At 38.1% G+C, this 24,484-nt stretch overlaps 1 protein-coding gene across 10 annotated transcripts; it reads right to left on the bottom strand.

The window, feature by feature from the left end:
* Positions 1 to 999: 999 nt before the first annotated feature.
* LOC110040483 (uncharacterized) lies at positions 1,000 to 23,044 on the bottom strand. 10 transcript variants are annotated; one of them, XM_020745717.2, is made up of 6 exons: positions 22,938 to 23,044; positions 19,732 to 19,902; positions 19,262 to 19,516; positions 10,199 to 10,255; positions 8,377 to 8,643; positions 1,000 to 2,059 (listed from the first exon to the last, which is right to left on the bottom strand). In XM_020745717.2, the coding sequence occupies exons 4-6, from the start codon at positions 10,215 to 10,217 to the stop codon at positions 1,878 to 1,880; spliced, it is 468 nt and encodes a 155-aa protein (XP_020601376.1). In that variant the 5' UTR covers positions 10,218 to 10,255; positions 19,262 to 19,516; positions 19,732 to 19,902; positions 22,938 to 23,044; the 3' UTR covers positions 1,000 to 1,877. The 10 variants fall into 10 exon arrangements, with proteins under 10 accessions (XP_020601376.1, XP_020601375.1, XP_020601373.1 ...); XM_020745716.2 differs by lacking the exon at positions 19,262 to 19,516 and adding an exon at positions 17,968 to 18,049; XM_020745714.2 differs by lacking the exon at positions 19,262 to 19,516 and adding an exon at positions 21,199 to 21,369 and having other exon boundaries at positions 22,938 to 23,043.
* Between the last annotated feature and the right edge of the window lie 1,440 nt (positions 23,045 to 24,484).

Here is a 24,484-nt window from a genome sequence, read left to right as displayed (position 1 = left end):
ATAGCATAGCATGTACTTTTGTCTCCTGGCGGATGTGGTTCGTTGGCCCATTTTACTTGGCGTTCTCACAAACTGTCCGAGAGAAAGGTATTGCAGTGAAGTTTGCAGTCTTTCAATACCTCTATAGGGTCCTATGGTGATTATCTTTGCACAATCGGCTGTTACGAATGAAGACAAATATGACTTTCTGTTTTTCGCTGGTTTTTAATCCGGAATAAAACGTTCGTCACGTTAAAGGAGCTACGTCACAGTTTGCTCATTTTGAAAAGTTTAGCCTAAATATTTCAAGTTCGTTGTTTGTTATCCATGTTAATCTTTTCCATCCTCAACAATCATGGTTCTTTTATGGTTTACTATTATCTATCTAGTGTTTTTCTATCTTAGTAAACTACTTTTTTCACTTTTCCTTTAATTAAAAGGTAATTTTGTACGTGGCCTAAATAACTAAAAATTCCGTGACTGAACTCCTTTGACTATGCTTATGTATGACCGGTGATGTCATCAGTGATGAACGGTGATGTAATCGGTAATGATGTAAGTGAATTAATCCTATCTTTCAATTTCACGGGACTTTCTTTCAAGCGATCAGCGCCCTTATAACAGGGGAAAATGGAGAGGGAGGCAGGGACAAAAGTACAGATATGACAATTCAGGTTTCAGCAGGCTTTAGAACCTCCTTGAGTCTTCAACACTCGTTGCCGATACCCACCCCAGACCACCCCATCACCTAAAAGAGTGACAACTACATAAAAAATGATTTCATTTCTTGACGGACCTAACCTCTGCAGAACAATTGTAATCAACAAACATCAACAAAACACGTAAACAATCTGAGACGATGTATCGTGGTAAAGTGGTTCGAATTTTGATTGTAGTTTTATGACTGTTGTGAAGTTCTTACGCAATAAATAAATCTCAAAACTCCTGAAATCATTAGCAGTGAAAATCATTCCTTCTATACCAGCAAAATCAAAACCTTGAACACACTTTAAGCCTGGATACAATCAATACAATATAATCATTTTATTAAATTGTCAATACAGTAGACGAGGTTGCCAGAGGTTCATGTATAAAGTGCTTGTCAGTTGACGAAGAATTAAAACTGAGAAACTAATAAATATAAATGTAGATATTCATAAAACTTAGAGTTAGAATATGAATATCGGTAAAAAAAAAAAAAAAAAAGAAAAAAAATAATAATAATACATAAATGCTTTATACAAACGCTAGTAGAATAAACAAAATGCTAAAATTCCCATAACAGACAACAGCTACATTAGCAGCTGTTCGTTAAGCTAGAAAAATCAAATGATCTCGACCTTCTTGCGGAAGCCTATTTCAACTTCGACGATTATTTAATATATAGAGGAATCTCATTCCACAAATGCGACAATTTATAATTAAAAGAATTATGCCGAAAGCGATTATTATAAGAAGGTTGGAGAAGATTACAAGCATTATTCATTAAATTGTAATGGGACGTAACGACGCTCAAAATGATAGAGATATAGCTAGTTCCATAAAATTTTTACTCACGCAGTTATAACTTTGAGGCTAACAGGCTAACAGACTAGACTAAGATAACTGAAGTAATGGTTACAAAACCTCGAATAACTTTAAATTCCTAATCCTAGCTGGGAGCTCAAGGATTGAGCTTTTACTATGGCAGGTTGTTTTTGGCAAGAGCTTTAAAAGTAAAAAGTTATATCTATATCGTTAATCAGTTGATTAAATTTACTGATTTACGTCACTTAATCGCAGCCACTAACAGCTTTTTTTCCCCTTTTTCTCAAAAGACTAGATTAAGTCATTTTCTGTTTCCTTTAGTACAAAAGAGATAATATTTCAAAACCACACTCTCTATTACGGTTTGAAGCTTACAAGCTAAGGCTGCCTTCTTGATTTCCCATGATGATTACAGTGCTGTTTGAACCAACACTAACATCACCAGTCTTGACTTTATTTACGTCACTACGGTTACCGTCGCCTTTGCGAGTCCTTGAACTGTGGGCTTGTGCACCCTCTCTTTGGCCTTCGTTTTGTAAAGCCATATGAGAATCTAAACAGAGAGTTAAAAAGTTATTACGACATCATGTATGTAATACTGATGCGCTCTCGCGATCTCTTTAGTTTCCTGCTCTTGAACATAAAGAGCGGTGATGCCCCGCAATTAAAAAATCTCAAACATCAAATCAGGTTAATAGAGGGTTGGATAGACCATTCCCTTTTTTTCCCTCCCTCGCCCTCTATGGTAGCTGAACACGTAGGAAAAAAGAACCCATGCGCATTCTCACCCTCATCGCCCCCTCCCCCTCCCCCTCCCCCTTCATTCTTGTCCCCGAAGCCTCCTTTTCTTTTAGTCACGTGGTCAGCGAAACGGAGGGCTCTGGAAGCAGCCAAAAACTGATGTCCGTAGATCACGGACATCCAGTAGCGCATGCAAGCATTATCTTTGCCAACACATCTGCTCATGCTTACAAGTTAATGCTGAAGGAGAGAAGATAGGTAGAGAGTGTATTCTTCAGTGTCGACAGATCGAACTTCGAAGAAGCGTTGACAGAGGTTTTCACGTTGCTAAAGTTAGGTTATCTAGAGTTCATATATAGATTTAGCCAAGGCTAAAATCGAAGCTCCCGACCCGGATTATTCAAAGCCCGATTACGCTAACCCAAGATCAGCGAGAATTTTGATGTTTTGTATCTTTGCAGTGAGGTTTTCTGTTTATATCGTTTGGCCTTCTGTTTTGACTTTGAATAATCTTACACTACACAAAACATGAGTGAAAAACATTTCAATTCAAGGAAAACTTTTAACCCTGTGTTAGCGTTAGCCGACCTCCGAACAACCCGGCCCTGATTATAATAAGTTAACCTGGCTTGAGCCCGCGATCCAATCCAAAAAGCCAGGGATCGATAGCAGTGTGTTTGTTTTTCCTTCTCTAAATGCGTTCATCTTCGATAAAGATGGAGAAGCTTAAAAGGCGAGGTGTAGTTGATAAAGCTCTCAAGCAAAATAATACGTCTATCGATGACACGGTAAAATTTGTTTATGGACGCACGGAAGCGTTTATGGAAATTGCATTCCTTAGGACTCTTCTAAAGGAGAGGATTTAAATATAAGCCGTGCTGATAGATGAGGGGGGAATTTTCCAGTGGTAAGAAATATTTACTTCCTGGTTATTTACATAGGTTTGTAAAGAGTACAGTGGAACCCCGTTAATGCGGACACCAAAGAGACATGATAAAGTGTCCGCATTATCCGGGTGTCCGTATTAAGCAGGCTAATTTAAGAGAAAATATATGACCTTTTTAGTTGTCGGGACAAAGAAAACTGTCCGTTAGAAGCAGGTGTCCGTATTAAGCGGGTGTCCGTAGAGCGGGGTTTCACTGTAGTAGAATTAACATGAACTCAAGGAAGTTTTTTAGTATTGGAGTTTCGCTTATCTTTCCTTGCAAGAGGGAGGGGTCACGGGGGTCAGAACCTCATACATACATTTACATACATTTATTGAAACTCCTCCATAGGGGCTTTTCAGCCACAATGTAAAAAACCTTTCGTCTCTCATACCCTGTTCTCCCTCTTCCCACACCTTTATCTCCCGACCCCCGCCCTTGTCCGAGACTGAGCACATCCTTGTCAACTAGCTACGCTGCCTCATTTTGTAGCCCAAGGTTGAATTTTCGTTTGCCCGTCGGCTAAGAAGTCCCAAAACACACTAAATGCAAATGAAATAACATGTTGAGTTCTTGTTTTTAAAAGTATTTGAACGCTTAATGAATGACACTAATTAGTATTTTGCATTTCTCTCCCGATTCCCGCCCTCTTAGAACTCCCGCCCTTTTCTTTGCCGCCTCCCGCACTTATTCTCCCAGGCTCCACCCACCTGCCACCCCCCCCCCCCCACAACCCCCCAAGGGATGAGATAAAACTGCTTACTTTAATATGATCTTTCGTGTCCTCCTTATTTCGAATTTTCCCAGTGACCCCATTCTGTTCTCTCTTTTCTCTCTCTCTCTCTCTCTCTCTCTCTCTCTCTCTCTCTCTCTCTCTCTCTCTCTCTCTCTCTCTCTCTCTCTCTCTCTCTCTCTCTCTTTTTTTTTTTCTTTATATAAAAAAAAGGGTCCTAGGCAATCAACAGTTCATTTTGAAAACTGCCCGGCCCCTCAAGATTCGTTTTCTCCTTTTGTTGATAATAACTTTTTTGGTTAGTTTCATACTTTTCAACCAGCTTATATAAAGCTTCATCTATCAGTGGGTACTTTCATCCATATTACTCTTTAAATTGCAATTTTTTGGAGCAAGAACCTTGTAAACAGCAATTTTATCCATTTCGGTCTCCTACAAATTCAGCGAACATCTTTATGCCAAATACCATGAGCAGTAAGCAGCAGAGTTATATTGTAATGGTCTAGTTAATCTCTTGTATGGTACTTCTTTTGCACGAGTGTTATAATTTGCATTTGTATTTGCTATACATGTAGACGTGGCTGATGTGAAGAGAGTGATTAGAGCGCGATATACTCTAAAGAAGAAGTTTTTTTTCTAGGAAACTGGATGAACAAGGTAAATAAATGGGAAATAATGGAATGTCATTTCTCTATTACAATTGCTGTGACATAAGGGTAAGGAGGCTCTTCAGCCTGTTATATAACGAAACATCTTGAACATATACTTTCTACTTCTTGTGGTTGATCAGAACATCAACCACATAGCTTTACTATTAATGAAAGTTTTTTCTCCATCTCCTTCTTTTTCAATATTATTTATTGAGCTGCAAGAGCAACATTCCTATTTGTATTATCCATACGCCATAAATCTTTACTTCGTAATCGTTCGAGGAATTTACAGCACTATTTTGATCTGAAATTAACAAAGATTAGTAAATAGAAATAATGGTGTGAAATAAATGAATAAACAAGTGAATAAATAAATAATTATAAATAAAATAATCTTTTAAAGGCTACAAATAAATAGGTGATATTTTTTTTGTTATGACCATGTTAATGTAACTCTGTACATATCTTACGTTTGATTTGTTTTTGTTTTTAGTAGAGACTCCACTTTACATATTGGAAACCTTCTAGTCTGCTTGATTCTTTCATCTTTTATATTACCGGTAATAATTATTTCTATATTCGCGCACAGTTATTAGCATTAATGACTAAATTACTGTTATTTACTAATTTTTGCTATTGTAAAAATGGCATAAAGTTTCGTTAGTTGCAGTTGCAGGGGAGGCCTCAATTAAAGGATAATATCTGTAAAAGAAACAAACTAAATTTCAAGTTGATATGTTCATACCATTTGCTTCATCCTCCAAACACCATAGCGCAATATCACAACACGGACCTTTAAATCATTTTGGGAATTCAACGTCAATACATTTTAGGCTGCTAGAATCTGCTAAATCTCTCAGAAAGAAAAACCACAATCACCTTCGGATTTCCAGTTTCACGTTTGCTTCGCAAGTGTGGTATTTCTCCGTCTTTTCACCTGGCTCAAGGTTTCCTCTTGACCTTTTCTTGAATTAAGGCACACGTTTATTCAAACCCGCTGGCGATTAGAACTTAATTTTATGATTTCTCAGGGTGTGGCCAGTGACAAAGTAATTGTTATATCAGCTGATTGAATTCTCGGAGTTTTTAAACGTTTCTTCTCGCCTTCTCGGCAGCTACAACAAAAGACGACGATTACGATCGAGAATGATACTGTAGCAGGCGATGTACTGCTTTGGTAGCGCGGAAACTTAAACGACTCTTTCGGATCGATCGGGAATGGTCGCATTTGTTCTGCTTTTTTTCGTAAAGCGCGCCAGTAAAATTGCCGCCATTCGGGCCGGAAGTAAAATGAAATGCGTGGTGCCTTGAATTTTCATTTTTGCTACGCATTCAGTTTTTGATAGCCAATGAAAGAAATCGAATGTCTTAGTGCGTCCATAGCTACTCGTTGACAACATTATAAGACAAGTAGCACTGGGGACAAGAAAGCCTTCCCCCAAGTCCCCCCCCCCCCCCTCCCCCTCCCCAACCACCCCGTCAACTTCACCCAAAAAAAAAAAATCAGGGAAAACCGGAAAACCATTATGGAAGTACTTTTGGAAGCGCGCGCTAGCTAGTGACCAAGGATTAATTCCCAAAGCACTTCACATGTCAGCCCCAAAATGTTGTGAATTGTATTTCTTGTCGGCGCTAGCCCATCTGCCTGTACATCTGAACGACAAGAAGGTGGTTAGGAAAACGTTTTAAAGAGCATCTGCGTGGTATTTGAAACATATTTCATGAGTTTCCCGTAGCCGCACATTTCTGGACGACTTCGCGATCCTGGCCTGAAATATGCACTGTCAGCAACATCAGCCGCAAGTAGCATGAAATGAAACTAATCTTGAAAGCTAGACACTTTAAAACCCCGTCCACACACCGCGCCGGAGGAATTTGAAAGCGTAGTTCTATTTCGCCGGTTAAACCTTTCGTCCACACTAATCCGTAACAAAAACTGAGCTTTTCAAAATTGCACTTAAAACCCTTTTCAGAATGAAACCTCCGTTTTGAAATTTCTCTGCGTAGTATGAAAGGGGCCTAAGATTAAGCGGACTGAACTATGTCTGATATAAATCCACGAGCTAAAACTACGTTTTTGTTTATATATGCGTAGCTCACTCACTGCATGGCGTTGTTCACTGATTTCAACATATTGAAAAAAAGTCCAGCCCTGAAAAGTTCACACGAGCTACTCTCTCTTTCTCTCTCTTCTGCAGCCTTGGTTTTAACCCCTAATAAAGTTAGGTCTGCATGGGAATGATGAATTCAAGGGACTGGCCTAGGGATAGGAGGTATGAGAGGAACGGAAGGTGGAGTTCACTCAGTCTTCTTACAAGACATTCGCAAATTAAAGTTCTTTGTGTATTATATGGTCATGCATACACCGCTGTTCTTTCAAATTGTTAATATCTGTCAGCAAAATAACAGGCCCATTGATATTTGCCGCATAAATATCTAAATTATCCCAAAACACAACCTTTTTCAGAAAAAAAAAGTCCTCGGAAACAATTTATGATGGAAAATGAAAACACCACTTCACTTCGAGTAGATGGATCCGGCTAAGACGAACCATTCAAATTTGTTTCAGAGCTTCGCGTTTAGTGTTAAGTTTTCGCTTAATTAGTTTCCTTTGTTTTGTGGCCTTTTGTACATATTATGTTCTTTTGCATACTCTATATATTTCGCGCGTAATTTATTTAGTTAGTAGCGGTTTGAGTTTCTGTCTACGCCTTGTTTGGAATTGCTCCAGTTTTCAGTTCGTCTTTAGTTTTGGGGCTCGTCACATTCGTCTTTTACCGTGTTCATTCTTCGTATTAAGTGGAATTAAATTAAGCTATTGCAAGATCTGGATGCCTGTGATTAGCGTGTGCGACAACAGTTCTCTCAGAACATTGTACAAAACCATATTCAGTTCTCCATGATTAGCTGTTAATGGACCTCTCTACGAGGGTCTCAAATGGGTTAACCGTTAGCCGTAAAACGGGCCCACAAGTTTGCCGTTAGGCGTAAAAATTGAAAACTTTTAACCGTTAGCCGTAAAGAAGAAAATTAGCCATGAAAGAATTTTACCCACGAAACTTTTTTTTAACTGTTTTTAACTTTTTAAAACAATGGTAATTACTTTCTAAGATTCCTCTTAACCGCAAAGAAAAGAAAGTAACCTCTATTCGTAAACAAAGCCAAAATATTAATCGTTAGCAGGAGAAGATCGAGTAAGACTACCTTGATCTTTTCTTGGCCTTAGCCGTAAAATGCCACCACCCCTTGAGACCCTCTTATCGATAACACGCAACATCAACACTTTTTGTATTTCTCACGATAAACAAAAAACAACCTCCATAGATCCATAGATCATGCTGAATCTAGTAAATACACGAAATTTCATAGGAATCAGCTGCAAACTCAGAAAAATATGGGACCACAAACTTGCTAACTTATTCAAAGAAATGTATGCCCCCTCCCCTGGCATCGAGCGGTGCTGCTTATTTCTTGTTTGAATGTGACAAAAAGGGAAAAGCGTGATATCTGCAAAAAGGTTCTTTTAAGTTTAACTTTCAGGCAAACTTGTGAAAATGGATTTATTTAAAGCAAAATTTTAAAATGCCATTGAAATTAGTCTTTTTTTGTAAGGAATTAGCTTGTTTCTTCGCAGTAGTGAATATCAATCTCGTTTTTTTTTTTTTTTGCTTGTTTGCAAGACCAAAATTTCGCCAATTTCCTCAGTATAGACTTCAACTTACGACAGTAACATCTTTGTTTTGGTCGGGTTTTTCTTTTTTCGCATGTCTTTCTGAGAAGCTTGTTAATTCATGGCAGTTCAAATAAAGAAACTAAATACCTAGCAGTGCTTCTGCAATTGATCTTTTTTCAATCCTCAGGAGAGCATCTTGAAAACTCTTTACGGTAGCAGCCTTTCCTTCTTTTTGCTTCCAGAGACGAATTATTTCCCTGGCTTTCTCGCGGCACTGGCTTTTTTCTGTATCTACATTACGCAGAACTGCCAATTTCAGGCCCAGCTCTAAACCCAGATCCTCCCAGCATGTTCCTACATCGTCACATATTTTCCTCACGAGCTTGTCATTGACAACTGCTTGGGTAGCATCATCTGCGAGTAACGTTATACATATTAGATAAACATATCTCAGTTTTTTGTTAAATTTGGTACTGGCCTAAGATCAGTTCCATGTGATTCCATGTGTAACTGGTGTGTCTAGCTAGTGGATAAAAATGTCAATAAATTTCCAGTTAACTCAAACATTACTATAGAATCATTAGGTGGGGAAATCTATGGGAACCTAAATTGAACCCAAAAACAAGTTTTACTTTTCTCCGCTTAAGTTTGAATATTGGTTATGAATCTGAAGCCTCTTCAGTTACACACCATGTAAATTCTTGGAAAGGCTGCTTTTGCACTGAAGACTATTAGCGACGTTTGATCGACTCAAACCAATCTAATGTGAACGTGCTGACTTCTCCTTGTCTGTAAAAAAGATGGGAATTCATGCCATGTTTAATGGCGTTTATGTCTGGCTAATATTTCTCCTTTAAAGTAGACCTTTTACCACGAGAAGCTCATCCCCGATAGGCTAGTATAGCCAGTATAAGTTTTGTCTGCAGTTTCGTCTTCAGGATATTCATCCTTACTTCAGAAATTGACAAGGCGGAAACCAGACTGTGCAAATTCCATTTCCTGATCTTGGAGGAGGACGAGGACGAGGACGAGGACGAGGAGGAGGAGGAGAAGGGGGAGGAGGAGGAGGAGGAGGAGGAGATGAAGGAAGGGGGTAAGTGTGCACGAGATAACAAGTCAACGATACAAAATCTGGTGCCTAGAACGTAGTGTAACGTCAATTTGCATCACAGTAGCCTTGAATGCATTAGCTGGATTCTTTGGGGTACATTTTGGAGTAACTTTTGGATTACAGACTCCAGCGGTTCATGGTCACTCTCTAGTCTATACCTCAATTTCGATCTCTTCCTTAAATTGTGAGAAATCAAATAATTACGGTTTGTAACTGAAGAGCAAAATGTAATTCATGCTTCAGTTTTCCAAACTTTTCCTTGCTTTGAAATTGCACCAACCCATTCACTCCAGAAATGATGCCTGTTAGCCTCAATGCTATATATTTTGAATTCGTCAAGAGCTCGAGGGTAGTTTGATAATTTTTTGTGCATTCGCTCAGACGTTACCTTTCCCTTTTTCTCTTCTTTTGCTAGAGGAATTCACTTTTTCTGGTGGTTTTTATTTTTGTGACAGTTCCTATTTTTCTGAAATTTAAGCCCAGTTTGGTCGAGTTTGGGCGGGGGGTGGGAGAGATGGGGGCTAAGAAGTCAACCCGGCTTCCTTTAAAAATGAAAAACAGTTGACAATAAGTTCTTCGAGAAGCCTTTTGCAGCAATTATACTCATGTGCAAACGAATGCCCTTGACTGTTGAAAGTCCCTTGTTTTGGAGTTTGTGCATTCTTCTGCTTTCCAGCATAACAGATTTTGCACCATGTAACCAGTCCATGCAAAAGACCAGCTCCCTTCATAGGCGGAAATTTTAGCCCGGGAAATTTATTGGCCATGTATTAAGTCCGTTATGTAACGTTGCGAATACAATACATTTCAGTATATAAATTATATTTGTAAATTCACATCCAATATTACTTTACTGACCTTCAGTACTTGTCGACATATTTATGATTTCTTCGCCTTCCTCCCTTAGTTTCTAATCTAAAATCAAAAGAACAACACAAAACCACTGCTACGCTGCCTTTAGTTACTAAGCATAAACTCAGTTTTAAGCTTCTTACTTTTTCACGAAAATTAAGAAATAAACTCTACAGTAGATTTCTATCTTTTAGTGTTGTGTTAGCTGACTTTTTGCAATTTTGCTCTATTTTATTGTAGTTTTTATTGCTTTGAGTTGTATTTTTCAATTGCATTTTAAAGTATTTTTTTCATAAATCATCATCAATCATCAATCATAGATTATTAACACCGAAAAGCCTCATTGGAGAGTGTTTATAAAATTTACATATTGGGTCTGACAAAATCTCCAGTGTTCCGCAAATGCTTTGACTTGTCCAACATTGTGCCTAATCCCGACAAAAACCCCTGAAAATTCATTGAAAACAAAACTGATTCTTTGGTTTATCTTTAAGAAATTCAGACTGACAGAGGCAGAGGCATACAGGCTCTAAAGCATTCATATTCAAATTGTTAAGCTGACTTTCTAAAATGAACACCGCCGCTGGCTAGCAACTTCCGCGTCGAATGAGGCGCCATAAACTAAGGCACGTGTATTCCATAGGAAGGATCCGTCGATTTTGCCTCGACAGAATTGAGTGAAAACATACCCACTATAATTCAAGTTGTGATAATTTACATCAATCTAGAACTCAGATATGTCAACTAATCTAAATTACGTGGAATATAGTCAAGCTAGTTCTTTTAAACAAACGTCAAAACAAGCGATGAAATTCCTGTAAGGAAATGTCTCAAACGTTGTGCAACAAAGCTTGCCATAAATTCGGGTCAGGACTCAAAATTTTAGTCGATTAACTGAATAGAAATTACATTTGGCGACTACAACGCCGCTCCACGTTTGATTTCTAATCACGTATAGCTAACCATGGCGATTCTGATAAAGAATATTGAAAAAGAGCGACCTTCCGAGAATTAAGCAAATGTATTCACAAGATTAAACTGAAAACTTACAAAAAGCCAAATAATTCTTCGGTTGACCTTAGAAAATAAACATCACCACTGGCTAGCAACTTCCGCTTGGAATGAGGCATAAACAAGGCACGCGTACGTATTTCCATATATAAGAGATCGAGATCAACCCTACTAAGCTATTATTTTTAAACTTTTTAAAATACCAAACGGAAACTTCAGTATATATGTCCTCGATCACGCATCATTCAGTCATTTCAAAGTATACTGAAACTGACTGAAACTCTTACTCTATAAACCTATTAATCATACACCTTTTTAATCTATAAAACGCTTACCTCTGCCCAAATTTGATGCTTCGTTTCGAAAATAACGCAATTTGAAAATTATAATGTTTACCTTGGTAAATAGCCCTTCAGAAATCGCTATTACGTTGCAGATTTATTAACCTGATCAAACTGACTTAAACTTAAAGACTGGACCACAGCAGGTTATACTGAATATTTTGTTGGGAAAAAGTGGCTAGTCAGTTGCTATGAAGCTCTCTAGAACCTCTAAATTCATTGGATCTTGTTAGCACGAAGCTCTATTGTTTAAGGGCCAGGGTCCATTGTTACTATTGTTTATATATCATTTTCTCAGCCAATCCTGTGAGACGTTCCGAAGAGTTTCGTGGCGACCCTAGCTAGTATCTCGCATTGAAAGCCAGATTAATCGCCAAACTTCTCATTAGTCGATCTATGCGACTTATGCGGAGTTGTAGATGAGATTGATCTTTTGAGTTACATAAATTTGTTTTAGTTATCTGTACTGCTACAACAGATGCCTCTAGCTACATGCATGACAACAAACAATCGACTCCCCGCAAATTTACGGGTCAACACGATTTTCATTTCTCACTGTCTGTTTCGACTTAATGAAAAATCAGTAGACGTTGTCCTAAGGACATGAAATTCTATGTAAACGAACAAAAACCTCAAATAAAGCAAATGAAGTGACATTATTTTCATGTATACTTAACTGGAGAGAACGTCTTCAACGTTGCATTTTGGGCAACAAAGTTTGTCACAAATTCGTGTACATTTGATAACTGATTTAGAGTATTAGTCTCCGTCACGATCAGAAACTGATTTATTTAACACTGTCAATGCATGAATAGCTAACCATGGAACAATGAAACTTATCATTTTAGTCGATAAATTACGTTTGGCTACTAAACCTTTCCATTTTTGACATTTAATCCCTTTTAGCGAATCGTGTCATTCTGACAATGTGGATTGAGCTAGCGACCGTGCCGAGAAGGGCCTTCCGATAATTCCCACGCTAAACTGAAAATTCACTGAAAACCAAACTGATTCTTCGGTTTATTTTTAAGATATTCAGAACAGTAGCATACAGGCTCTAAATCATACATTAAATACAAATTGTTAAGCTGACCTTATAAAATAAACACGATTGTTGCCTAGCGACTTCCGCGTCCAATGAGGTATAAACTAAGGCAGGCATATTTCACATGAAAGATCAGTCGAGTTTACCTCGACAGAATTCAGAGCAAACAACCGACTATGGCTCGAGTTGTATAAATTTACATCCATCTGAAACTCATATATGTCTGACTGATCTAACTTACGTGGAATGCAGTCAAAACAAGCGATGAAATTCCTGTGAGAAAACGTTTTAAACGTTGTGCCGAAAGTTTGCCATTAATTTGTGTTCAATATTAAATCAGTCCTATGCATGCTTGGGTCGGTAATGAACACTGTCACTAATGTCTGAAAAATCAACTGTGTCACACCAAAATAACTTATCGTTTGGTCTGACTAGCCATTACGTTTAGGGACTCAAACGTTCCGCGTTTGATACGTAATCACTTTTGGTGAATCGTGCCAATTCTAACAAAGTACACTGAACAAGCGAGTATTTCGCTTTCCGAGAATTCCGCCACTGTGGCTTAAGCTGGAAATTCACTAAACACTAACCTGATTATTTGGTTTACATATAAGTTATCGAGAACAGCAGTATACACGCCCTAAAGCATACTTACAGTATATTTTCTTAAGCTGACCTTATAAACACCGCCACTGACTAGTGAGCCTCCGCAATTTTCGATCACAAGTATGCGACTGTTGGTTCAATGAGGTATAAACTAATACACGCCTAATTAATATCATATGAGATGAATCGAGATTAGTTGAGTCTACCTCGACCGAAACCAGTGAAAACAGGCGACTTCAATCCAAGTTGTGGCAATTTGCTTCAATCTGTAACTCAGGTATGCAAATTTACGCCATGTCTCATCAAGCGAGTCAAAATGTCGTTTGTTCTGTAACGAAAGCTTTATTGGGCGGGTCGAGGTCTCCTATGTCATGCAAAAGAATGCTGGCGAACAATAATTCAGCCTTGATCTAATAGCTCATACTCAGTGTGATATTATGTATCTCACGCTGAAATCTACGAATAAAGTTCATAAATGTTATGTCGTTACAAAAGAGCTGCAGGTATTGTAATCAAACCATCAGACGGGAGAGTACAAGAACTGTGACCCACTGGCAGGTCATTAGAAAAAGAGCTTTTGTTCACTTACTTGATCATGTTACTCTCGACAAGGTCTCTTTATTTTCATTCCTTCTACGTAGCTGTAACGTCCTTTCTGCTCTTTATTACTCACTCAGGGTAGGATCAACATTTCAACTCGCTCCTCGTTTCCTTACAAATCCTTTTATCTAACGCTATCCCTTGGTACTTAACCAAATATGGTAAGACACTACACTACTTAAGTTTTCATTTTATTTACTGAAACTGAACGATTAGTCCATGAAAAGCTCTTCTAAACTGCTTGCATTTGCGAGGTCATGCATCGGCACTTTTCAACAATCTTGGGAGAGAAACCCTAAACAAGAAACACTTTCCAAACCTGACGCATTAATAGTAGACGGTTGATATTATTCGCCGGTCGATATTGGTCAACTGAAGGTATGTAATTTTACGGTATTGCTGTTTTGATAGGTTCCGTTTTGAGACGGAAATCGGCACTTGATTCTTTCAGGAAAGATAAGATTAGCCCCTGAAGTGAACATTGGAAATCAGTGATTTCAGAACTGACTTCTTTTCTAGGATCCAAAAGAACAAATTGAGACGAAGCTCCGTATTGAAGTTTCAAGTGGAAAAAAAATTATATGCGCCATGTGTCCTTGCAACAGGCAAATTAAACCAAGACAATTTGAAAAGAGGCACTTCCCGATTCCGCTAAAAGAAATAACACCGATCATCTTGTTGCCCTTTGTTCTGTCCTCAGCACCCATCTCTACTCATTCTATTCTTTCTCTTCATTTCTTACCAAAAAGTGTTGTCTGCGTAGGAGCCAAAAGTAGCCTCTATTGGAAGTCTACGGTCTAGAAGAAAATTAACCATTCACAGACGACGATGGAAAGTTGTTAGCTGGACGAGGGTTCGGGCAATTAGGTCATTCTTTGGCAGACAACAACTGCTTGCAAAAGAATCATTTAAGAAAGGGTGAATTTTAAGCAAGCGTTAACGTTCCTTCGTTTTATTTCCTTTAAGACCTTATCACAGACACAGACAGTTAAGTATAACATACTGCAGCACTGAGCATGCGTGAGGCAATTCTTGAGTCAAGTTCAAGTTTGCAACAAGTTTTTTTAATGAAAGTGAAGTTCCGGTCTCCTGGATTTCAAGTGCTATCATGGTTGTTTTGTAGTTGTTCCCATGGTAACTATCAACGCGAATCTCCGATTGCTTTGATTTTTAAGAGGTAACTTGACAACTTCGTCCCCTTCGTTCAGTTATCCCAGACGACTGTGGTTTGTGGCTGGCTACAAATTATTGTTCATTCATTAATCTAAGTCACGCGTTTTTCAAGGTCACTTGAGTTCCATCAGTCTGGAACTCACAAATGTCAACTCATCGTGCCCAATCATAATAACGTCAAGGTTAGTCAAACCAGTTCTCTTCATATTGTTGACAAAGGTGAAAACAAACGATAAATAACGCAACTAATTTAAAATGTATATCCAAAAAATGTTCAAAGTTCTACCCATATTTTGCCTAATTTTCCAACATCTTCCCTTAATCCCAATGTGTGGCCTCGTTCTCAAATCATACAGTGAATATAAAATATAAAATACAAAATTCTCAATTTTGACTGAAACCGTTAACCCTACAAAACCATTATTTATACGCTTTTGAGATCTACAAAACGCACACCTCTATGTAAATTCAATGCTTCGCTTCGGAAATAGGCGCGTTGAAAGTTATGCCCGGATGAACGCGTTTACCGTGGTAAATAGGCCTTCAGAAATCGTTAAATTCGAAATCCTTTCGTGGAGAAAATTTATTAACAAATCAATTTAATTAATTTAAAAGAATGGAGATGGTTATATCGGAATTGTCGGTGGGAGAAAGTTGGCTAGTATCTCGTATTGAAGAACTGAGCCAATATCAATCGCCAAACTTGTCATGAGCCGATCTGTTGGGGACTTCGTAGAATTGGTTCTGCATGGCCTTTTGAGTTGGACAGACTTGATTTCCGAAGAAACCAGATATATTCGCCACAGCTCCATTGTGCCGTGAGCCGTCTTTGGGTTATATGAAGGGAGTTATTAAAACCTGATCACGTGATTTATCTGTTCTGCTACAACAGATGCCTCTACATGCATGACGACAAACTATCGACTCAGCCCACAAATTTACGGGTCAACACGATTTCGTTTCTCACTGTTTGTTTCGACTTAATGCAAAATCGGTATACGTTATCTTAAGTACATGAAATCACTGAAAACGAACAAAAACGTCAAATGCAGCAAATGAAATGACATTCTTTTCGTGTATACTTAACTGGAGAGAACGTCTCAAATGTTGGGCAACAAAGTTTGTCACAAATTCGTGTACATTTGATATCTTGGTATTAGCCTCGGTCATGATCGCACACCTATTTATTTAACACTGTCAATGCCTGAAGAGCTAACCATGGAACAATGTGACTCATCATTTTAGTCGACAAACTTAATACACATAAGGATTGCCTTCTAAATGGTGCCATCATTGACATCTAATAACTTTTCGTCAATGGTGTGTGCCATTCTGACAAAGTACATTGAAAAAGCGACCTTCCGAGAATTTTCAAGCTAAAATGAAAATTCGCCAAAAACCAAACTGATACTTTGGTTTGTCTTTAAGATATCTAAAACAATAACATACAGGCTCTTAATCATACATTACATACACTGTTAAGCTGACGTTGCAAAATAAACACCGCCACTGGCTAGCAACTTCCGCGTCGAAAAAGATGTAAACTAAGGCACGCGTATCAATTTCCATATGAATTTTTCTCGACAGCACTGAATGAAAACAACCGATTATAGTCCAAGTTGTGATAATTTACATCAATCTGGAACTAATCTAAATTATGTGGAATATAGTCAAGCGATTTCTTTTATACAAACGTCAAAACAAGCGATGAAATTCCTGTAAGCAAATGTCTCAGACGTTGCGCAATAGAGCTTGCCATAAATTCGGTTCAGCACTTGAAAATCTGATTTTAGTCGATTAACTGAATAGACATTACGTTTGACGACTACAATGCCGTCCCACGTTTGATTTCTAATCACTTATAGCTAACCATGCCGATTCTGATAAAGTATATTGAACAAGAGACACCGAGAATTCCGCCACTGTATTCACAAGATTAAACTGAGAACTTAGTGAAGACCCAACTAATTCATCGGTTGACCTTGGAAAATAAACATCACCACTAGGTCAGCAAATTCCGCTTCGAATGAGTGCATTAACTAAGGCATGCGTATTTCTACATATAAGAAATCGAGATCAACTTTACTAAGCTATTATTTTTTTAACTTTTTAATACAGCAAACGGAAACCTCAATATATATGTTCTCGATAGCGCATCATTCAGTGATTCGAAAGTATAATTTGATGGCTTCCATGAGACGTCATCAAAAATCTTAAATTTAACTGAAACTGGTAACCTACAAAGGTATTATTTGCACACTTTTTAGATCTACAAAACGCAAACCTCTGCGCAAATTCGATGCTTCGTTTCGAAAATAACGCACGTTGAAAGTTATAATGAAAGGAATGTGTGTACCTTCAAGTTGGTAAATAGGCCTTCAGAAATCGCCGAATCGGAATTTCCTTTACCGTGCAGATTTATTAGACTAATCAAACTGACTTCATATAAAAACCGGACCAAATATTAGTCGATCTATGCGACTTATGCGGAGTTGTCGAAGAAATTGACCTTTTCAGTTACACAGAATTGACTTCGGAAGAACCACAGCTCGATTATGCATAGCTCATTGTGCCGTGAGCGGTCCTTAGGCAATATGAAGTGAAAATCTGATACATGATTTATCTTCTGTGCTACAGTAGATGCCTATACATGAAACGAACTATCGACTCACCCCGCAAATTAACGGCTCAACTCGATTTCCATTTCTCACTGTCTGTTTCAACGTAATGCAAAATCAGTAGACCTTGTCTTTTGAACATGAAATTCGATGTAAACAAACAAAAACGTCAAACTTTGTCAAAAAATACTTTGTAGGAAAATGCCTCAAACCTTGGTCAACAAAGTTTGTCACAAATTCGCATACATTTGACATCTGATTTAGAGTATTAGTCTTGGTCATGAACAAAAACCGATTATTTAACACTGTCAGTGTCTCAAAAGTTAGCCATATGGCAACAATGAAACTCATAATTTTAGCCGTAAACTGAATACACCTTACCTTTGACAACTAAACCGTCTGGTGCCATTCTCAGAGACAAAGTACATTGAACAAGCCGCCTTCCGATAATTCACGGGCTAAACTGCAAATTCAATGAAACTGATTCTTCGGTTTATCTTTAAGATATTCGTTAAATACCAGTTGCTAAGCTGACCGTATAAAATAAATACCACCGCTGGCTAGCAACTTTTGCGTCGAGTGAGGAATAAACTAAAGCATGCATATTTTCCGTTGAGTTTAACTCGACAGAACAGTGCAAACAACCGACTATAGTTCAAATTGAGAAAATTTACACCAATCTGGACCTCAGATATGTCTTACTAATCTAAATGACGCCTAACATAGTCAAAACAAGCGATGAAATTCCTGTAAGAAAACGTTTCATGCAAACGTTGCGCAATAAGTTTGCCACAAATTCCTTTACAATTTCAATCTGATTTAAAACAGTTATATTTGGCTCAGTGATGATCACAAACTGATTTATTTAACAGTGTCAGTGATGTCTGAATAATCAACCGAGTGACAACAGCATAACTTATCATTCTAGTCGATTAACTGAATAAACATTACGTTTGGCGGCTCAAACGTTACACGTTTGATATTTAATCACGCAGAGTGAACCGTGCCAGTTCTGACAAAAGGGAGCTTACGAATCGACGACTTTCGGACGACGGCGCCGTTGGGTCACCTTATAGTCTCGCGTCGTCGTCCTGTAGAAATTTGAATTTACGATTGGCAGTAAAGACGACGACGTTTATGCGCGACCGGCAATTTTTTTTTGTCTCAGGAGCTCGAGAAAAAAAATACTCAAGACAGACCAACAAAATGTGCTAGCATGGCAGAAAACAAAGCGCAGCTGTACGTCGAGAAAAATTTGGGTTCTAAAAGATTAGGCTGGCTATAAGACCACTCAAAACAACAGAGGAAAAAATCGCCTAGCTCTCTAGTTGAGCTATCTAGTCCTTGTTTCTAACTGTCGACACGAATGCTAAAACCTTTTAGTCCTTTCAAATTCATTGTACACCAAAGAATGTCTTATATTTCAGTGAAGCGTGATTAAAATGAAGGATTTTTCATACAGCAATTTGCTTTTCATTCACACCGTGTCGTGCTTTGACCGCTTTCAGTGTTGGTTGAACTCATAGCGTTCGCCATGGCACTGTAGAAGGTCGTTTCTTGAACGAAAACAGGCAAATAAAATTAAAATCAAACATCAAGGACATGCCCCTAATGTGATACTTAAATTATCTGGCAAAAATACCCGAAGTATCGAGGGAAAACTTTGAAAACTAACCTCACGGCCTCCTGTTTCCAAGACGCCGGCAAATCGCTCTCACCAACGTCGTCGACTTTGGCGCGAAGCTGGGAAGTCCTCAGAAACGCATGCGCAGTGAGCATGTCACGCAATCTAACGGCGGCGTCGTGCAAAAGTCGTCGATTCGTAAGCTCCCTAATAACATTGAAAAGGCGACCTTACGAGGATTTTGCCACTGCGTTCACAGGCTTAGACTGGAAATTCACTAAACATCAACCTGATTACTTGGTTCATCTATAAGATATTTAGAAAAGTAGCATACGTGCTTTAAAGCATACTCTCAGTGTAATTTGTTAGGATTAAGCTGACCTTATAAAATAAACACAGGCACTGTCTAGTGCACAACCTCCGGAATTTTCAATGACAAGTTTGCGACTGTTTGTTGAATAAAGCATAAACCAATGCATGCCTAATTTCATATGAAATAAATCGAGATTAGTTGAGTTTACCTAGACCGAATCCTGTGAAAACAGCCGGTCACCAAACAGCCAACTTCAATCCAAGCTGTGAAATTTGCTTTAATCTGTCCCTCAGGTATGCAAGTTTACGTCATATCTCGTCGAGCCAGTCAAAATGTCCTTTGCTCTGTAACGAGGTCTTCTAGGTCAAACGAACAAATGCTGGGGAAAAATGATTTAGACTTTTCTATTAAATGTTATGAGCAACTAAGGCACTATCATCAAGTAAGTCTTCCTAGTGCAACATGAATCAAGTCTATTGCATCATTTTTTTTTTCATATATTAACATAAATCACAAATCATTGCTCGTTAACATCAAAAATCCTCATCGAAGATCATTGGAGGATGTTTATAAAATTTGTATATTGGGACTGACAAAATCTCCATTGTTCCACACCTGTTTTGACTTGTCCAACATTTTGTCTATTCCCGATGTCACTGTGTCCTCGATTAGGGATCAAAAGTTATTTAAAAAATATATAATTTGATGACTTCCATAACACGTCGTCAAAATTCTAGAATTTGACTGAAGCTGTTAACCCCAAAACAAAACAAAACTCAAACCTCTGCGCAAAACCGATGCTTCGTTTCGGAAATAACGCACGTGGAAAGTTAATTATAAAGCCCCGGATGAGCGTATTTACCTTCACAAATCGCAAAATCCAAATTCCCTTTGCGAAGCGGATTTATCAACCTAACCAATCTAACTGATTTAAAAGACTGGACCAGGTTATACTGGCTATGTTGGTGGGAAAAAGTAGCTAGCTAGTATCTCGTATTGAACGCCAGATCAATAACCAAACTTCTTATATTAGCCGATCTATTTCGGAGTTGTAGAAGGGGTTACCTTTTTGAGCTGCACAGACTTGATTTCTGAAGAAACAAATATATTCGCCACAGCTCGAATGTGCTTTGAGCGGTCCATGAGCAGTATGAAGTAAGTTATGCAAAACTGATATATGATTTATCTCTACTGCTGCAACAGATGCCTCTACATGCATAACAAAAAACTATCGACTGTCAGCAAATTAACGGGTCCACACAGTACCGTTTCTCACTGTCTGCCGATTAATCGAAGGAAAACATTCAAATATAACAAATTAGAAGACATTCTTCTAAATTATGCTAAACCAATTAAGTCTCTCATAAAAAAAGTTCCTGATCAACAATATGACAGCAATATAACTTATCATTTTGGTTTCTTAATCGAGTAGATAGTACTTTTGGCGACTAAAACGTTAACCTTCCACATTTGATATCTTATTACTTTTAGTTAACCCTGCCAATTCCGACAAAGGACATTGGAGAAGCGACCTTCTGAGAATTTCGCCACTGTGTTCACAGGCCTAACCTAATAGTTCACTGAAACCATACTTATTCTTCGGTTTACCTATGAGATATTCTGAACAGTAGCATACAAGCTCTAAAGCATACGAAATACAAATTGTTAAACTGACCTTAGAAATAAAGGCCGCCACTATCTAGCAACTTCCTCGTCGAATGAGGCATAAACTAAAGCACACTTTCACATCTCCCATGCTAAAAAGATCGAGATCGGTTGAGTTTTCCTCGACAGAATCCAGTAAAAACAATCGTCTACGGCTCACGTTTTGAAAATTTCCATCAATCTGAAACGCAGATATGTCAACTAATCTTAATCACGTTGAGGGAAGTCAAACCAATTATCTTTATACTGGCTGACGAAGATTAAAACAAGCGATGGATAACGCAGCGAATGTGAAACCTATTTCCATAGTTGCGACCGCTTTGTGGGTCGGAAGATATCTTTAGTGATTCACGTATGTTCTTAATCATTGTCCAACACTTTCCCCTAATCCTGATACATGTCCTCGATCACACATCATACGTGCAGTGAATAAGAAATATAACTTGATGGCTTCCATAAAAAGTCATCAAATTCTAAAGTTTGACTGAAACTGTTAACCCTACAAAGCTATTATTTAAACGCTTTTTTAGACCTATAAAACGCTAGCCTCAACGCAAATTCGATGCTTCGTTTCATCGAAAGTGCCCCGGATGAATGTGTTTACCGTGGTATGTAGGCTTTCAGAAATCGTTGAATCCGAATTCCCTTTGCGTGGCAGATTTATTACCCTTATCAAGCTAACTAATCTAAAAGACTGGACCAGGTTAAACTGGATATGCTGAAGGGAAAAAGGTAGCTAGTATCTCGTATTGAAAGCCAGATCAATCGCCAAACTTCTCATTAGTCGATCTATTCGACTTGTGCGGCGTGGTGGAAGGGATTGACCTTTTGAGTTACACAGGTTTGATTTCTGAAGAACAAAGATATATTCGCCACAGCTCGATTGTGCCGTGAGCGGTGCTTGGGCAATATGAATTGAGTTATTTCAACCTGATACTGATTTATCTACACTGATAAAGAAGATACCTATACATGACAAGAAACTATCGAGTGCCCACAAATTTATTTCCGTTCTCACTGTCTGTTTCGTCCCCATGCAAAATCAAAAGGCCTAGTCTTTTGGACACGAAATTCAATGTAAATGAACAAATGTAACAAATATAACAAATATAGCAAATGAAATGAGTTCTTTTCATGTATACTTAACTTGAGAACTTTGTCAAATAAATTCACAAGTTTCTAGTAAAGAAATTTCTGTAAGAAAATGCCTCAAACGTTGGGCAGCAAAGCTTGTCACAAATTCGCGTATAGTTGATATCAATTTAGAGTATTAGTCTCGGTCATGATCAAAAACCGATTGTTTAGCACTGTCAGTGTCTGAAAAGCTAACCCAGTGGAACAATGTAACTTATCATGTTAGTCAATAAACTGAATTCACATTACCTTTGGCTACTAAACCGCTCCATATGTTTGACACTTAATTAATAACTTTCAGTGAATGGAGTCATTCTGACAAAGTAGATCAAGTTGAACAAGCGACCTTCCGAGAATTTCGCCACTGTGTTCACATACAAAACCAACCTGATTATTTGGTTCATCTGTAAGATATTCAGAAAAGTAGCATACGTGCTCTAAAGTATACTCTCAGCGTGTTTTGTTAAGCTGACCTTTTGAAATAACCACGGCTAATGTCTACAGTGAGCAATCTCCGCAATTTTCGATCACAAGTTTGCGACTCTGTGTTGAATGAGACATAAACTAATGTACGGCTGTTTTCATATTAAACAATACAAGATTAGTTGAGTTTACCTCGACCCAATCCAGTGAAAACGGCCGACTTCAATCCAAGCTGTGAAAATTTGATTCAATCTGTAACTCAAGTATGTAAGTTGACGTCATGTCTAGTCAAGCAAGTCAAAATGATCTTTGCCGGCTCTGTAACGAAAGCACGGGTCAAAAATAATTTAGCCTTTTGCTATTCGTTCATAGTCAGTATCTATTATGTATCTCACGGTAAGATCTTCGAAAGAAGTTCATGTTGTCATTAAAAGAGAGCCACTTGTGTAGTTAACGAATTATCACATAAGAGAGTACAAGAATTGTGTGCCCACTAGCAGATCATCAGAAAAAGGGCTTTTGTTCTCTGACTTGATCATGTTACTCTCAACCAGCTCTCTTTATTTAATTCCTCCTCATCCATGCTTGCCACAAGACTAGCTCAGCAGTGGGTGAGCAAGGGCCTATGCAAGTTCATTGTAACGTTAACTCGACAAGGTAAGCTATATTAGAAGAGTTTCTCCTACGTGACTGTAACGTTATGTTTTTTTTTTGCTTTTCACTACTGACACTCGGGTTTAACATTCAACTCTCTCCGCGTTTTGTAACAAATCCTTTTATATTAACGCTATCATTTTGTACTTAACCAAATATGACATGACGCTACACTAGCTAAGTTTTTATTTCATTTGGTGAATCTGAATGATTAGTCCTACTAAAGCTCTTTTAAACTACGGTGGCTCATAGTATTTAGATAGAATGGAACAGCAATTATCTGAACTCCTGTATAACAAAGTGCAGATGTGATGACATGATTGATCATCACAGTTACAAAAATAATAATAATCATCATCATCATCATCATCATCATCATCATCATCATCATCATCATAATCATAATCATAATTATAATAATAAAACACATATTAAGAGGAGGCCACCGTCACTCAGGTGTTTAGGTGGGTCAGCTTTTAAATTAAACTACAAAAGCTAAAATAACATTAAAGTCCATAAATGAAATGTTAAAAGTAACTAGCAAAAAATTAAGAACTGCATAAAAAAAGTATACATAAAGCTAATTAAGAAGAATTTCCTAAAAACCTTTTCAAATTTCTTTTCAAAATCATGTTTGGCATTGGTTTTTTGAGTGTAATAGGTAGGGTAGCCCAATCGTTAATCATACATGCCTAATTTAAGTTGCGGTTGCTGGACGACGATTAAACTCGGCTGGTTCGTTTAGACAACTTTATTCGCGATTTTTACACGTACAGCAACACCGCTTTCACCACTCACGTTTTACAAACTCAACTCATTTCCTCTCACACGCGTGCACGTGTCCCCTAGCAGTGAGCTGGCCTCTCATTCGAGTTAAGAGTTCTACTCTTCCGCTTCCTCCAATAAACAAAGTGTCGTAATCGGTCTTTTGCACTCTCCGTGCTGAGTACGCACTGTAACTGCTCAAACTAACCCATCCTACCCAGGATGAATAGACACGATTCTTCCCAACGGCCATACACCTCTCAGCTGCTTTGGCTTAGCAACTAGAACAACATCACTTTCTTTGAGGTTATCAGTATTTC

This window comes from Orbicella faveolata, unplaced genomic scaffold, assembly GCF_042242905.1.
Source record: "Orbicella faveolata isolate gen_17 unplaced genomic scaffold, um_ofav_v1 contig_13, whole genome shotgun sequence".
Classification (NCBI taxonomy): domain Eukaryota; kingdom Metazoa; phylum Cnidaria; class Anthozoa; order Scleractinia; family Merulinidae; genus Orbicella; species Orbicella faveolata.
Note: the sequence above shows the minus strand (reverse complement) of the source record. Positions and strands in the feature narration are given on the sequence as shown.

Coding starts and splice junctions, on each gene's coding strand:
- LOC110040483 (XM_020745717.2), bottom strand. Junction 2,060..8,376: donor AATTGCAGAAGCACTGCTAG/GTATTTAGTTTC, acceptor CTCTCTGTTTAG/ATTCTCATATGGCTTTACAA.